This window comes from Chiloscyllium punctatum, chromosome 3 (assembly GCF_047496795.1).
Source record: "Chiloscyllium punctatum isolate Juve2018m chromosome 3, sChiPun1.3, whole genome shotgun sequence".
Taxonomy (NCBI): Eukaryota; Metazoa; Chordata; class Chondrichthyes; order Orectolobiformes; family Hemiscylliidae; genus Chiloscyllium; species Chiloscyllium punctatum.
In genome coordinates this window covers 96467784-96482462 of record NC_092741.1, presented here as the reverse complement: position 1 = coordinate 96482462, position 14679 = coordinate 96467784, and the positions used below count along the sequence as shown (strand labels likewise).

The 14679-nt window shown below is 36.1% G+C and overlaps 1 protein-coding gene across 2 annotated transcripts in view; it reads right to left on the bottom strand.

Annotated features, from left to right (window-relative positions):
* Positions 1 to 524: 524 nt before the first annotated feature.
* The window catches only part of LOC140463269 (chloride intracellular channel protein 5-like), a 122028-nt gene continuing 107873 nt past the window's right edge, over positions 525 to 14679 (bottom strand). For both annotated transcript variants that reach the window (XM_072557029.1, XM_072557033.1), the window contains exons 5-6: positions 7500 to 7681; positions 525 to 6385 (exon numbers count right to left, since the gene is read on the bottom strand). In XM_072557029.1, the coding sequence (XP_072413130.1) occupies positions 6218 to 6385; positions 7500 to 7681 (350 nt within the window). In that variant the 3' untranslated portion in view covers positions 525 to 6217. The remainder of the gene's footprint in view (positions 6386 to 7499; positions 7682 to 14679) is intronic.

The following is a 14679-nucleotide window of genomic DNA, read 5'->3' as shown; positions in this document are numbered from 1 at the left end:
TTAACTGTTTTGCCTCAGCTCAAGATAATTTGATTCATGTCATCCACATCCATATTTTATCTTTTTGTTCAGAAACGGAATTGTTAATCCTTAATCCAGCTACCATTCTATAAAACAGCAGCAGAACAGAGGCTGTGAGCTTCAAAGAGTAGCAAAAATAAAACACCCTTCAGCTGTACTTTCTACTTGAATCTTGGCCAACCCTCTTTCTATAATTAGAACTTGGGAGAACCATATGCCTCAGGAATGACCTCCAACTCATTGAAAAATATATCCAGCTGTCTGGCATTTTCTAACCATAAATGACAGAAATACAGAAAAATTACACATTATTTTCTAGGGTAATCACAACATTGAAAAGAAGCAAAACATTGTCTCACCAATGTTGCACTGATAGAGTATGTAGGATTTAGCAGCAGCTGAAGTGAAAGGGTTCTCAGTTCTCAAAGAGTGTAAAATACTAGTTCAATTAGCATTGGTTCCAGTTTATATTATTTACAAAAAAGACAAGAGGATTCAACGTGTGCTGTGAAAATATACAATTTTTATTTCCTTAGCAGCTGCCAGTCAAGACTGAAGAGTAATTATCTAACCAGTGCAAATAATCAGAGCAAATTATTAAATCATTTCAGCAGCTAACTCATCCAGCAGTGTCACCATTGTGATTAAGATTTGCAAACAGGCTTGCTGTAATGCCATATACATGTACAAGACAAACATTTTATTATGTAAGTTAAGGGAGTCATCAAATCAATTAAAATTAAAATTATGAAAGCCATTTACTAATTATTTTGGCTAGTAATGAATAAAAACAAAGACTTTTGTGGTTTAAAAGAATCTAAAACAAGAGTTATGAAAATGACTCAATTTACATCAAATGATATCTTATAAGGGAAGTACTTTTTAAAAGAACTTTGCTAATGCCATTGAACATATTCATAATCACAAGTAATAAAATAAGAAAGTCTGGTTTTAATAATAATCCTATAGTTACTCAACTGTTTGCATTTTCAGTTACAATTATGTTAAGAAGTACAGTAGCTTGTATATCATTAATATATTACATGGAGCTGCAGAGGTCACAAACCATTGGCAAATAATAGCTTTTGAGAACCAGAAAAACTTACAGTACTAGAACAGGACATTATACCCATCATGTTTGTGTGTTGGTTATTGGCTCCAGTAAACTCAAACTAATCCCTATATTATCCCAATCTGTCCCCACAGTCATGCTGGATGGTATGATTTCTGGTTAGACAACTTTCTGTGGAAAGAAATTCGCCCTCTGAGCAACCCCACATGAAGGACCTCTGCTCAACTTTCTGTTAACACTTCAGGTCGCAGTTTCAAATAAGTGACTTCTCTTTATTGATTCTGCAACTGTTGAAGATTATCTTTCAATAATTATACAATCCAAACTTTTCAGAAGTTTTAGAATTTTAAAAGCCTCTTAAATCTCACTTTTCAAAAATTGCAATGAAAAAATCCAAATATATCAAGCACAGATTCTCAACTTTGGCTCCAACCTGCTGAATGAACTAATGGGTGTACAAGACATTAGTGAAATAAATTGTAATTTTACATCAACAGTGCAGCTTGTTTTCTCAGTGGTATGACAACTGTTCTGCTATTCCAGGTGGTTGCCCTACACAGCAACAGGTGATACGATTGAACACAAGGAAGGCAAATTGTACCAAATGAAAGATAGTTCATTCAGTGTATAGTCAGTTCCATTGGTGGGTTATTACTGTATTTATGTCAGATATGGGGTTGATTAGCTCAGTCACACCTAAGTCCAATTCCTTCACCAGCTGAGGTTAATGTGAAGGATTCTTCTTCTCAACCTCTCCCTCTGCCTGAGGCATGGCGACCCCCAGGTTAAAACACCACCAGTCATCTCTTTCTAATGTTAGAGAGCAGTCCTATGGTACAGTGGGGATATGGTGACTTTGCCTTTATTAAAATCAAATTGACATTTTATTTTCCTTTTTAAAATAATGTTATCAATTCTATTTTTAAATCAATTTCTCAAATTCTGGTAGCTTTGTATCATCTGAAAATTGTGGCTATGAAATAAACTGAAAGTGAAATTTTAGGCTCTACGAAGGAATTTTGAAATAGCAATGAAGCAAAGCAAATTACTGTAAAAATATTCACTTAAGATCTAAAACAAATTTATTATTTCTGAATTGGTTATGTCCCTGAAATGTGCAAAGACCATATAAAAAGTCAAAGTCATCTAACAGTGTACACGAGGTGACTAAACAAGTAACAATGTATGAGTCTTATAGTATATCACTCAATTGTAATCAAGTGCAGAGACATGACTCCCACTTCAGTAAACGTCAAGCAGCCAGGAAAATCTTGAGTGTTTAGATTACTTCTGCTGGTGGGAATGATGAGATGTTTTTGGTATAACTGTAGAAGGAGCCGTCCACAATATAGACTATAGTCAAGGTTCCACCCAGGGACCATAATCTGAGATGTAACATTATAATGTGAAGGTGATATGCCTTAATATCTATCACCCCTCTACAGGAATAGAGGAAAGTAAAAATTAGAGCCAATTTGCACTGCCAATTTGCAAAGCATGGCTGTGAAGATGAAGTTTGGTAATACATTTAAGAAAATTGCAAAGAGCTTTATGAGAGCATATGATGTTACTTAGGCAGGCTGGTTAATCATATGGATCTCAATGTGCTTTTCTATTCCTATTAACTGCTTATGGAGTGGTAGGAAGAGTCCCTAACACTAGGAATAGTGTGTGGTATATAAATATACAATCAAGGGAAAGAAGACAACATTTTTCAGAAACAACTTAAGATCATCTCAGTTAACAGTGCACTCACAGAGACTGGTTTCCTTCCAGTCACAGTGCTGACGGTGAAGCTTGCACTATTCACAGGCTTGAAAACTGAGAGCCACTGATACTCATCACTCTTCCCACCAGACAGATTGATTTCTGTTTGATGGACAATCTTATTATATTGTTCATGATTCATACAGGTGAAAAAGCTATATACTACCATCACAGATACATTTGTTAGAGCCCAGCAAAAAATATTTGCTAGGCATAGAATTGCTGATGTAGACAGATTAGATAACAGACCACAGTTTTTCTCGTGAACCAAGACAAGAAAAGCAAAGTCTTGGCCTTCAAGCAAATCAATAGTGCAGTCTTCCAAGCTCACCTATCCTCTTCAATGCTGTCTTGTTCCCTTGAATTGGGTGTACCATGTAGTGGCATTGTATCCTTCAGCAAGGTTTAGTTCTAATGAGGCTGCACATGAAGGTGAGTTTGGGGTAAATGCAGGGAAAAAGTGGCAAGTAGTAGTTCAGAGGTATTGGAGGTACTAATGTAGGAAAATCCATCCCAGAAGAATACCAGTTACTACCAAGTGGAAAACATCAGCGTCTGAAATGACCACTAATACAGAAATAAATTGAGTAAATCTGTAAGGGCACCAACAACTGAAGATAGATGTTCCCAAACAGAAGTACAAGGCTTAACATTCAATGATCAATGAATTGTGATCAGTAATCAATGGAATCAACACTATTTAAGTAATATGAAGTGAAACAGCAACAAAAGCTTCTTTTAAACAGAACAAAGTCAATAACTTTCTGGATCAATAGTTGCATTTGTGGTGCAAATACGTGAACTTTTGAGTCGATTGAGTAAAATGGCCCCACCCTGGTCAGTTGCCTTACTGGACAAAGCAAAAATTTGTTTTAAAATAAAATGGAATACAAATTTCAATCTGTGATGAGTTTCATTAAAATAGAATGCAACACCTTGTCATAGAGTCTTTTACTGTAGTTTTATCATTTTGGCTCAAATCTGGCTAAATTTGTAATACAAGACAAAATGGACAACCCGCTGGATTATGTGTGTTGTTTAGTTAAACCTTGCTGTGTCCTTGTCTGAAGCAATCATAATAGGCCAGAACGTGATCCTTAAGCTATCTATCATAAATTATTACAAATACATTCAGGAACCATCAGGTGATTTTTCATGGGATGAATGTTTTTCTAAAATAAATCTATGTTTTTCTCTCTCTATCCATTCATTCTTTCCCACAATATTACTCTGTACCTAATTTGACTCTGATTTCATTCATTCTATCTTGCATTTCCTTGTCAGTCTTTGAGCTGTTAATCTCATAATGGTTCAATGTCAATGGTTAAGGAGATGGATAGAGTTAAAAATCACATAAAACCAGGTTATCGTCCAACAGGTTTATTTGGAGGCACTAGCTTTCGAAACGCTGCTTCTTCATCAGGTGGGAATTTAATTTCAACCATCTGATGAAGAAGCAGCGCTTTGAAAGCTAGCACCTCCAAATAAACCTGTTGGACTATAACCTGGTGGTGTGTGATTTTCTTTTTAACTTTCTCCACCCCAGTCCAACACTGACTCCGCCAATCTTGTTCAGTCAGGTCACAGATACTCAGTTTCCCTCACTGCACTGTAATCGGCTTTAACTTTCAAAAGCTGGTAATGCAAAGAACTAAAAAACTTAAATGAGTTGGGGCAAGTCAAACAAATGCCAAACACTGTTAGATGCTCAGTTACAACAAATCATGGTTCAGTCTGCAAAATCGTCCACAGTTAATTTTTTAAAAAATCACAAGAGGGCGCAATTTAATCATTTATGTACTATTTTGCTGATGCTATAACAAGAAGCATCACTAGTCTTTGCCATCAATACGAACACTGATTTTTAATTAACAAAACGATAACAATCTTGTTTTAGTTTTTAGTTAATAAATTCCCACATTTCAAAATCATTTCTGATCAGTCATCTTTAACTTTATTCTGGAAAATGGAGATGAGACAACCTGCCCACACCTGAAATTTGTGTATCTGGTGGTTTGTTTTCTGTGAATCTCTCTCCAGTCTAAAAGGGTTCATGATAGCACCCAGTTAGTTTACAGTAACAAGATCTATTTCATGTCTGCTGTGGGCTACAGCCATCTTATTTCCTGTTATTTTCGTAAAATAGTGGACAAATAAAATTCTCTTAACACAACAACAGATGCACTACTAATACCACACACGGTTAGAAACTATAAGTTATGAAATTGTTCGATTTCCAATTGTCTGCCTAATGTTATCTGCAAAATATTCAATTTATATTTGGCAGCTCTATAACATAAAAATTTCAATTGCTTTCTGGGATATAGCAGACTTTTCTTTTGTTAATCCCACATCTTTTTCTTAGGTATACTGTAAAGGGCTTTGGGACTTAAAATGCCAGAAAAGCTATAATAGATTTATTTTCATGTTAAATATGTTTCAAAGTAATATTAGGCCTCATTTAATTTAATCTAAGTGATCACAGCTCAGAAATGAGACTGAAAAATAAAAACAAATGGGAAGCATTCATATAAGAAAACACCCCCTCAATAATTCCACTGACAATGCAGAGTTGAAATAAAACACTAAAATGCCTTGAAATGAAACAGGAACATCATTCAAAAGCATAACTGAATATTTTGGCTTGTATGCCTTAGAAGAAGCTGTCATATTTGATTCATTTAAGACTGACCTGGCTCTCAGATACAATTAAAGTATCATAAAAAATTACAAATATTCTGATTGATCAAATGTTAAAGAAATTTATTTTTAAAAAGGCTCCAATCGGCGATCACTAAAGTTTTATTTTTGCTTGCCTGAGATTGAAGCTTGTGAGGTCTGAGTTAACTAGGGTAGCCAATCGTAATTCAGTGGCTTCTCAGCCTAAATTTATTTCAGTTTCATAAAGACTCAACTTGAGCTCCAAATTCAACAGTCAATTTACGCTTTGGAAAAATAAATTGAATCATTGTGGCTGCGGATATTTTTATAATTTGCAGCACTTTTTCTATCACAAGAAGTGTCACATTAACTCGGTTCCTTGAAATGTAAATCTAAAGGTTAGCTGCAATTTTAAGATTAGGCAATAAACTCCAAACAGCTTCTATCAAAAAATGAACAATGGACACTCATTAATTCGGGAGGGTGGGTGTGGCAGGCAGGGGAACATCACACTTAATTTATGCTCAGTGCTTGATTAGAAATTTGTCATGTTATTTAAAACTAAAACAAGCAGCTGAAATATTATAGTGTCAGCGAATGGGATTAGGTTTAATAACCAAGGCAATCAAACGCAGTCCTGTGATACGAGCCCATTTTGTAGCATTAGCATTGATCCTTAATGACTGTACTTTCGATCTAAGATCTTGAAAGCCGTCTTGCCACATCTGCATAAGCAGATTCAATTTCATTGTCTGCCGCACATGTATTGGTGAACTCATCTCGTGCATAGGCGTTATTCAGGTATCGCCAGACTCCTGTCATTTCTGCTGGGATCTCAAAGTTCCGATACTTCATTGCTACAACCTGAAAAGCAACAGACATCATGCATTAGTCAAAATATTCCCCTTTACTTCTATCTTGAAGAAATTCACTGTGGTCATAATAATGGTTTTGTTTGTTGTTGGTTTTCTAAAGAGAGATTCCTTTTATTCTCTAACTAGTTGAAGTTCCAGATCTTCTCCGTTCCAAATAACATTTTGTATGAGCAAACATAAAGAAATTTACTTTTAAAAAAAATCTCATTCTCAAAGTTTATTAATGTGCAGGTGATGTTTTCTGCATGGGCTCTACAGTTCCAGTTGATTGCTTAATTAAGAATAGAAATTTCAGTATTTGCGTGCCCCTATCCCAATCAATGGAAGTTGCTAGAGTCCTAGTCCAGAGAGAGAGACTGGTGTTCTGTGGTTTTCCTTTACTGAAGTGCAGGGATGCAGAATTTACGAATTGTGTAGGGTCAAGAATAGAACAAAATATCCTTTTATTTTCATGCGCAAGGACTGAAATTGGCAATTTCAATGCAATTGTGGCAAGTTGGATTATGATTTTTTCACCATATCCAGATGTATTTTGACTGAAGCTTTGACAGAATGCCTTTGTGGACACTTTTCTTAACCTCACTGATGCTTTTACTTAGCTTGATATTAAGAATCGTGGCTATGTTCTTCAAGTTAACTAAAATTGTTCTGGTGAAATAACAACTGCCACATGAACCCATTTTGTGCTGCTGGAGTACACTAACATTTGCTCCTACATCCTGAGAGCTCAGACCTCTGAGAAATGTTGCCATAGTTCTAAATAAAGCAATTTAGTGTTACACAATCTTCAACATCAGGGTAGTACTCAGTCATCAGTTACTATTGTCATATAATCCCAAAATCACAGCACCGTTCTATTTTTATTTAGAGTTCCATTAGCAGAAACATACGGGAAACAACAGAGGGGGAAATGGTGTAAAAAGGCCTCATGCATCATAACAGATAACCACCAACTTTCCAAATTGTTCAGAATCAAATGTGGAAAATCTCATCAAAACACAGGACTATATACAGCAGGAAAAAAAAACTAGAAAATTCTTTACCAACTGTTAAAAACAAAGGTTGGCCTACAGAGTTTTGTTTTATACATATGTATTGGTTACCTTCACAATGTGAAGCTTGGGCAAAAGGTTGCAATCAGCCAATGTGAACTCATCGCCATCAAGAAATTTGCGATGGGATATGGTGACATCATCAACACAGTCAGCATCAATCTCTTCGGGCAGTGGAGTGTTCAGGTAACCATCCAGATCTTTCAGGGCTTTGATTAGACTTCTTGCCAGTCCTGAAAATGACAGAGGAACAAATCCCATAGAGTCAATTGCTTGGGGAACTTCCATGTCATCTGAACAAGTCCACAGCTCCAACAAGTGTCTGATCATGGGAATATCAGGGCCATTCTTGTACAAGCCAAACACAGGCTTGATCAACTAAAGACAAGAGACTCCCTTCCCTAAAGGGCACTGATGGATCAGATGGGTTATTACAACAATCCAATAGTTCTACTGTCACAATTAGAGATAATAGTTCTCAATTCCAGATTTGATTGAATCAATTTAAATTCCACAGTGTTAAGGTTGGTTTGGAATTCAAGGATTTGAATCTTCATAGGTCTGGATTGTTATTCCAATATCAAACACTAATAAACCAAATCCCTATAAGCAATCCTTTTACAGGGATTAGATACTATAGTACTGGACTGCTGATGTCAACATAAAATCTATAAATGATCAAACTGATCTCCTTGCATCTATCCCTAATCATAGTGAATCAAATATTAACTCAAAACTATCTCATGGTAATGTGAATGACTGCTAGCTTTCACACATTCAAGGCTCCATCGGAATTAAACTGCCCATTGTGTGTGTTTTAAAATAAATAAATAAACCATCAGCGAAGTGAAATTGACCTAAATTTAACGTTGCAATTTCAGCCAAAGTTACTATTTGTCTCCTCTTAGCACCAATAATTTGTAATAGCTGCTAAAAACTAGAGTGGCTTGAATTTGGATTTTCACAATGAATTTACAAATAGTTATGTTCAGATAATTGAGTCTTTTTTTAGTTAATTCACTACTTTTCCTAAATTAAGAGACAACTAACATCTGTCAGCTTAAAGGATTCATTAGCTTTCCTATCTAAGTTCTATTGGTGCCAAGTGAAACACAGAGATGGAAATACGTCCAAAGGTATCACAAATACTTTGTGAATTGATATTTTACCCAATTGGAATGCTTCTGTAAATGCTAAATAATACCACCTAATTTCAGTATTTGAAAATATTTTTAGCTGTGCTATGATGCTAAATAAATACTTCATTAGGAGTCAATTGGTATTAGGTGAGGATACGGCAATGGGTCTGAAACCACTGCAAGGGAAAATCTTTCACTGCATTATCTCAATATTCAATGCAATTCCAACTGCTAAACATGCAAAAGAAATTTGTTGCATTTTAGTGTTCACCTTAAAAGATTTCTAGTGGCTTTACCGATCATAACACTGATAAATAGTGCTCTCAATTTTTCATTGAAGTTAAATACTTTATTGATGTTTGGATGCAGTCAAGTACAAAATGTAAAAGTTTACTTTTTTTCTTCTGATTTTACAGAAAAAAGGAAACTGGCAGTATAAAACATGCAAACGCAATATTACAACGGCATTAAGTGTTGCATGTTCTCCCTAGTGGAAAATTTATACAGATGACAAATTGCAATTTGATATTACTTACCAATCATGCTTTATGTTAGATTATTCAGTTTGGTTTCAATGGGTTTTTTGATATATTAGTTTCTCAAGAATCAGATATCTGTAGACCAGGTGGCAACCAAAGGATAAAACTAATTTTCATAACCATGTTTGTGTTTTTTTTAGTCAATTAAGGAAACCTAATCAATCTACTACAAATAATCAGTTACTGGGAGTTACAAAACTTTATTGCTGTCAAGTAGTTATATTTTCATATAATTCAAATAAGCAGTAGAGTTTGCTGTTGAATCTGTCTGTATATATCAATGATTAAAATCTTCTTTTACCACTCATATCAAGCTCATTAGTTGGTTCAGAACCTAAGGTGAGCTATCCACTTTTATTTTCACTCCAATCAAATTAATCTTAAATCACAATTGTGACATTCACAGAGTAACGAAAGAGAAAAGCATCAAGATCCATTCTAATTGAACAAGAATAATATATTAATTGACAGCAGGTATACTAGTATTGCAGGTTCCTCCAATAGCATGAGAGGGCACTGTAGGATTATTTTTAGTTTATGAAATCATAGAGTACAGCACGGAAACAGACCCTGCAGCCCAAACCATACATGCCGACCAGATATCCTAACTTAATCTAGTCCCATTTGCTAGCATTTGGCCCATATCCCTCTTAATCCTTCCTGTTCATACACTCAATCATTGAAGTTAAAATTACTTGTCCATTCAATTTCATGTTAATTTATGAAAATGGAATGTAGCAACCTAACTTGAGCAGGAATACTAAAGCTAATTAAGGGCTGCTTTCAGGATATCAACGCTTGAATTTGTAATTTAAACAACTTACCAATTTAGAAGAAACATCACCTAACAGACAATCAACACCACCGTTAACAGAAAAAAAATGTTACCTTTAGAGCAAGAAGCCATGCACCTTTTGAAATTTTCAAACCTTGGTAATATTGTGATCCACCATCTCTTACTGGGCAGCACAACTGAGATTAACCTCATAGTTACTTCCTTCTCAATTCAATGAATGAAATGTTTTTTGTTTTAATTTAACTGTTTATTTCCCCTCTCTCTTTTTCTCCTCTCTTTCCCCAAGCTCATCTTGTTGGTTCAGAATCTATGATGGAATATTCACTTTTATTCGCACTTAATTCCAACTCATCTTAAAACACAATTGCAACATTCACAGAACTATGAATGTAACAAGAAACAAAGAGCTATTAGAAGTGTGTAAATTGGTGATGGGAAAATGCTTGTTCCAAGACTTCAAAATAAAATCTCCAGATATCAGAGGGACACAGTACTATGACTACCAACACAACATGGATATTAATCATTAGTTGCAGGCATTCATCAGTCGATTCAGTTCTGTGACATCCCAACCAAACTGTACCAAAACCCTTTTGTAGTTTAATCAAAAAAATCTTACTCTACTGGAGGTAATCACAGGTTCAATATAAACACAAAATACCCTGCTAATCTATTGCTGGGTTTATTGTTCTTACAATGCTTTCAGAACAACAATTGTTTTAATAAGGTGCCTTCAGCTCTTCATAAGAACCAAACTTCTTGGTTACTTTAAAACAATATTCGTTTACAACCTATACATAAGGCAAAAAATGGGGAAGTTATAGGCAGATTAGCCTAACATCTATTTTAAGTATTGGAATCAATTATTAAGTAAGTAATAGCAGCACACTTGGAAAATTGTAATCTCATCAAGCAGAGTCAGCAAGGTTTCTTGGAAGGGAAATCATGCTTGATTAATTTATTAGAGCTTTGACGAAGTCTCAACCAGAGTGGATAGAGGAGAATCAGTAGACTTTATAGAAATGGCAGAGTGTCAGAATAAAGACTGAGTTAGGGAGAAATATCTCTCAAAGAGTTGAGAATTTTGGAACTGTGGGTATACTTAAGTATACTTAAGTCTGCGATCGAAGGAATGAAGGGTTATGGGGAAAAGGCAGGCAAGTGGATGTGAGGAATGTCAGTTCAGACTAAACAACCTACTCCTGTTCCTATTTCTTACGGTCTTATAGTCTTAACTCTCCAATTACTCTATTAATAGCCATCAGGCTCCAGAACTCTCACTTTCCCTTGTCACTCAGTGCCCTGCACCCTGGCTATTTAACATACTGTGCTAGTAAGGGTACAGAGTGCAAGGAGAAAGGTAATGAAAGGTCCAAAAAGAGATGACGAGGAAAATTACAAGTGGTTTGGCCAGTGAAGTAGCTAACCAGGTAACAAACAAAGTGGAGAGGGTCCAATTAGTGCACTATGGTAACATCAGTAGCATTGTGATGTGTCTATGTTTGAAATAGGTGCTGACTTCCTTCTGGGTACAACAATGATATTAACAACACTGACTTCCAGTTTGACTGCAATAGCAGAAAATACAGTGGAAGTCGCATGCTACAGGCAGAGCTATGTTATCCCACAGCCAATTGATCAGATCAGTACATGGCAGTCTTGTTACATAATCTCTTCAATAACGATCGAATGTGATTACATGGTCACCATGAGGCTAGCTCCCAGATTTTCTTTTACTGAATTCAGATTTCATCATCTGCCATGTTGAGATTGTTCTCAGAACATTTGCCCAGAGGTTTGGATTGCTAATCCTGTGACATTATCATTATATCACTATGTCCTCATATTAAGAAACAACTAAATGCATTGAATACTGCAAAGGCTATGGCTTCTGATAACTTCCTAGCAGTAGTGCTGGACTAGATGTCCAGAACTAGCCATGTTTCTGGCCAAAATAAAAAATTGCTTTTACCTGACAAACTTTAAAATTGCCCCAAATGTATCCTGTCTATACAAAGCAATACAAGTCCAATCCAGTCATCATATCTCCAATAGCTTACTCTCAATAATCAAAGAAATGGAAGGGCTTCTCTAAAGTACTATTCAGCATTGTATACTCACAAAAAAACTGAGAATCCGACAGAAGCTCCTCCCAGGACGACTCAGCTCCAGACCTTATTACACCCTTGAAGATGTGAGGTGAATGTGATTACACCAGACATCAAGTTAGCAATTGGGTGTTTGGCACCAAACAGCCCCAGTAAAACTGAGATCAATCAGGTTCAGTAACCCAGTAGTTATGCTACTGAAGGTGTAATCTGAATTGTTGGACCAATGACATGGAGACAAGTGTTCAATCCCACTATGGCTGCTGGAAATTTAAATTAAGTTATTTAAATAAATCTGAAATTTAAAACAAAACTAATATTAGTAATGGCATCATCTGGTCACTATAGTCCTTAAGAGAAAATCCTCTGTCCTTGTCGAATTATAAACTAGGATTGATGTTAGATTTACAGCAACGTGATTGATTCTCAACTGCCATCTGATATATCTAAGATAGCTGTAGATTTGGTAAGGTGGATAATAACTGTTGGTCTTGCCAATGACACCCAAATTCTATGAATACATTTTTTAAAATAATATTGAGGGAAACATTCCTTTTGGCTGAAGATGGTCTTGGCTGTTGGAGGCTAATTATCTCAACTTCAGAAGTTTCTCGGGAGAGTGTCCTAGACCCAAATATCATCAACTGCTTCATTAATGACTGTTGTTGGCTAGCTTGGAGGCACTTAAACAACAGAATTTTGACACGTGTCAGGCACTCAACTAAATTTAATACAAAAAAATGCACTAATTTTAGATTTTAGTATAATACTCATGGGCAACTGCCTCCAAATGCTACCAAGAATATTTTGGCAGCTTTGAAATGTAAGTAATGCTTAGGAACAGATACGAGAAGTCTGTGCTAATGCACATTTTGTTATTTGAAGTTATACTGACTTCCTTCCTCGCGGAGCTGTTGTTGCAGGTCAATGACAATTAAAAGATGAATTGCTTCAAGTACAGCACAGGAAGTTCAAGACTGCCACTACACACAAGGCTACAATTATGAACTGATCCTTTAATTAACAAGTTGTAAGAAAAATGTTAGCAGCGAGAGCTCAGAAAATTTATGTGAGGACATGAAAAATTAAGATATTAATGAACTTGTGATCTTAATTCTAACAAAAAGAACAATACAAAGAGGACACCAGATTTACAGATGTCACAATTCAACACAATTATAATTTTACCATAGTCTGATTATGTTTATCCAATTTTAAAATGCAATAATCCAGCTCCTCAGATTAATAATTACACTCTTCATTGTACAATAATGGACAGAATTTATAAAATTGTGAATCCTCTCCTTGTGCAGGGGGTACAAGAGAATCCAAGCCTCCACGTCATTGCTTACAAGAGTTTCCTCTCTCAACTCACTGCAACATTTTTGAGAAAGAGGATCAAGCTATCTTCAGATGTCAAATCGTACTATACATCCTATACATGATATGTGTAAGATGATTGCATAAGGTTTGTCCTAACTCCTATATTATCTTGTCCCTGATGGATTCCCAGAACTCCCTTGTCAGTTGACATCCTGAGAGTGACATGGATTTTCTGTTCATTGTAAACACAGTATTACAGGATGACCGGTTTCAGAGGAGTAACTGAGTTGCATTTATTTTTTCCTTGCCAAATAAATCCTTGGTGACCTCAAAATTCACATTCTACTTTAGAAAACTGAACAATGAAGACTCTTCCTCATTGTCTTTCTTCAGCTTAGTACAGATACACACCAAGTTAGAACAGAAGAACTAGGAGCAAGAGTAGGCCATCTGGCACCTTGACCCTGCTCCGCCATCCAATAAGATCATGGCTGATCTTTTTGTAACCTCAGCTCCACTTACCAGTCCTCTCACCATAACCCTTAATTCCTTTACTGTTCAAAAAATGACCCATATTAGCTTTAAAAACATTTATTGAGGAAGCTTCAACTACTTCATTGTGCAGGAAATTCCATACATTCAACCCTCTGGGTGAAGAAGTTCTTTCTCAATTCAGTCCTAAATTTGCTCTCTGTAATTTTGAGGCTATGCCCTCTTGTCCTTGTTTCACCTGCCAGTGGAAACATCCTCTTTACTTATCTATCTATTCCCTTCATTATTTTATGTTTCTATAAGATCCCCCCATACTTCTAAATTCCAATGAATATAATCCCAGTCTCTCCTCATAAACCAACCTCCTCACCTCTGAAATCAACCTTGTGAACTTCCTCTGCAACGCCTCTAGTGGCAGTACATCCACGGTGGCTCAGTGGTTAGCGCTGCTGCCTCACAGCACCAGGACCCTGAGTTCAATTCCCATCTTGGGCAACTGTTGGTGGGGAGTTTGCACATTCTCCCTGTGTCTGTGTGAGTTTGCTGCGGTTCCCTCCCACAGTCCAAAGATGTGCAGGTTAGGTGAATTGGCTATGCTAAATTGCCTGTAGTGTTAGGTGTAGGGGAATGGGTCTGGGTGGGTTGCTCTTCAGAGGGTCGGTATGGATTTGCTGGGCTGAAGGGCTTATTTCCACACTAAATAATCTAAAAAAAGATTTTGTTAAAATTGATGATAATCAACCTTGAGTAAGTGCTGGCTAGAATTTTAATAGCTGAATCCATGTTAACTCTGCCCAGTACCCTAAACAACAAATGAGTTACACTAAGACCGCA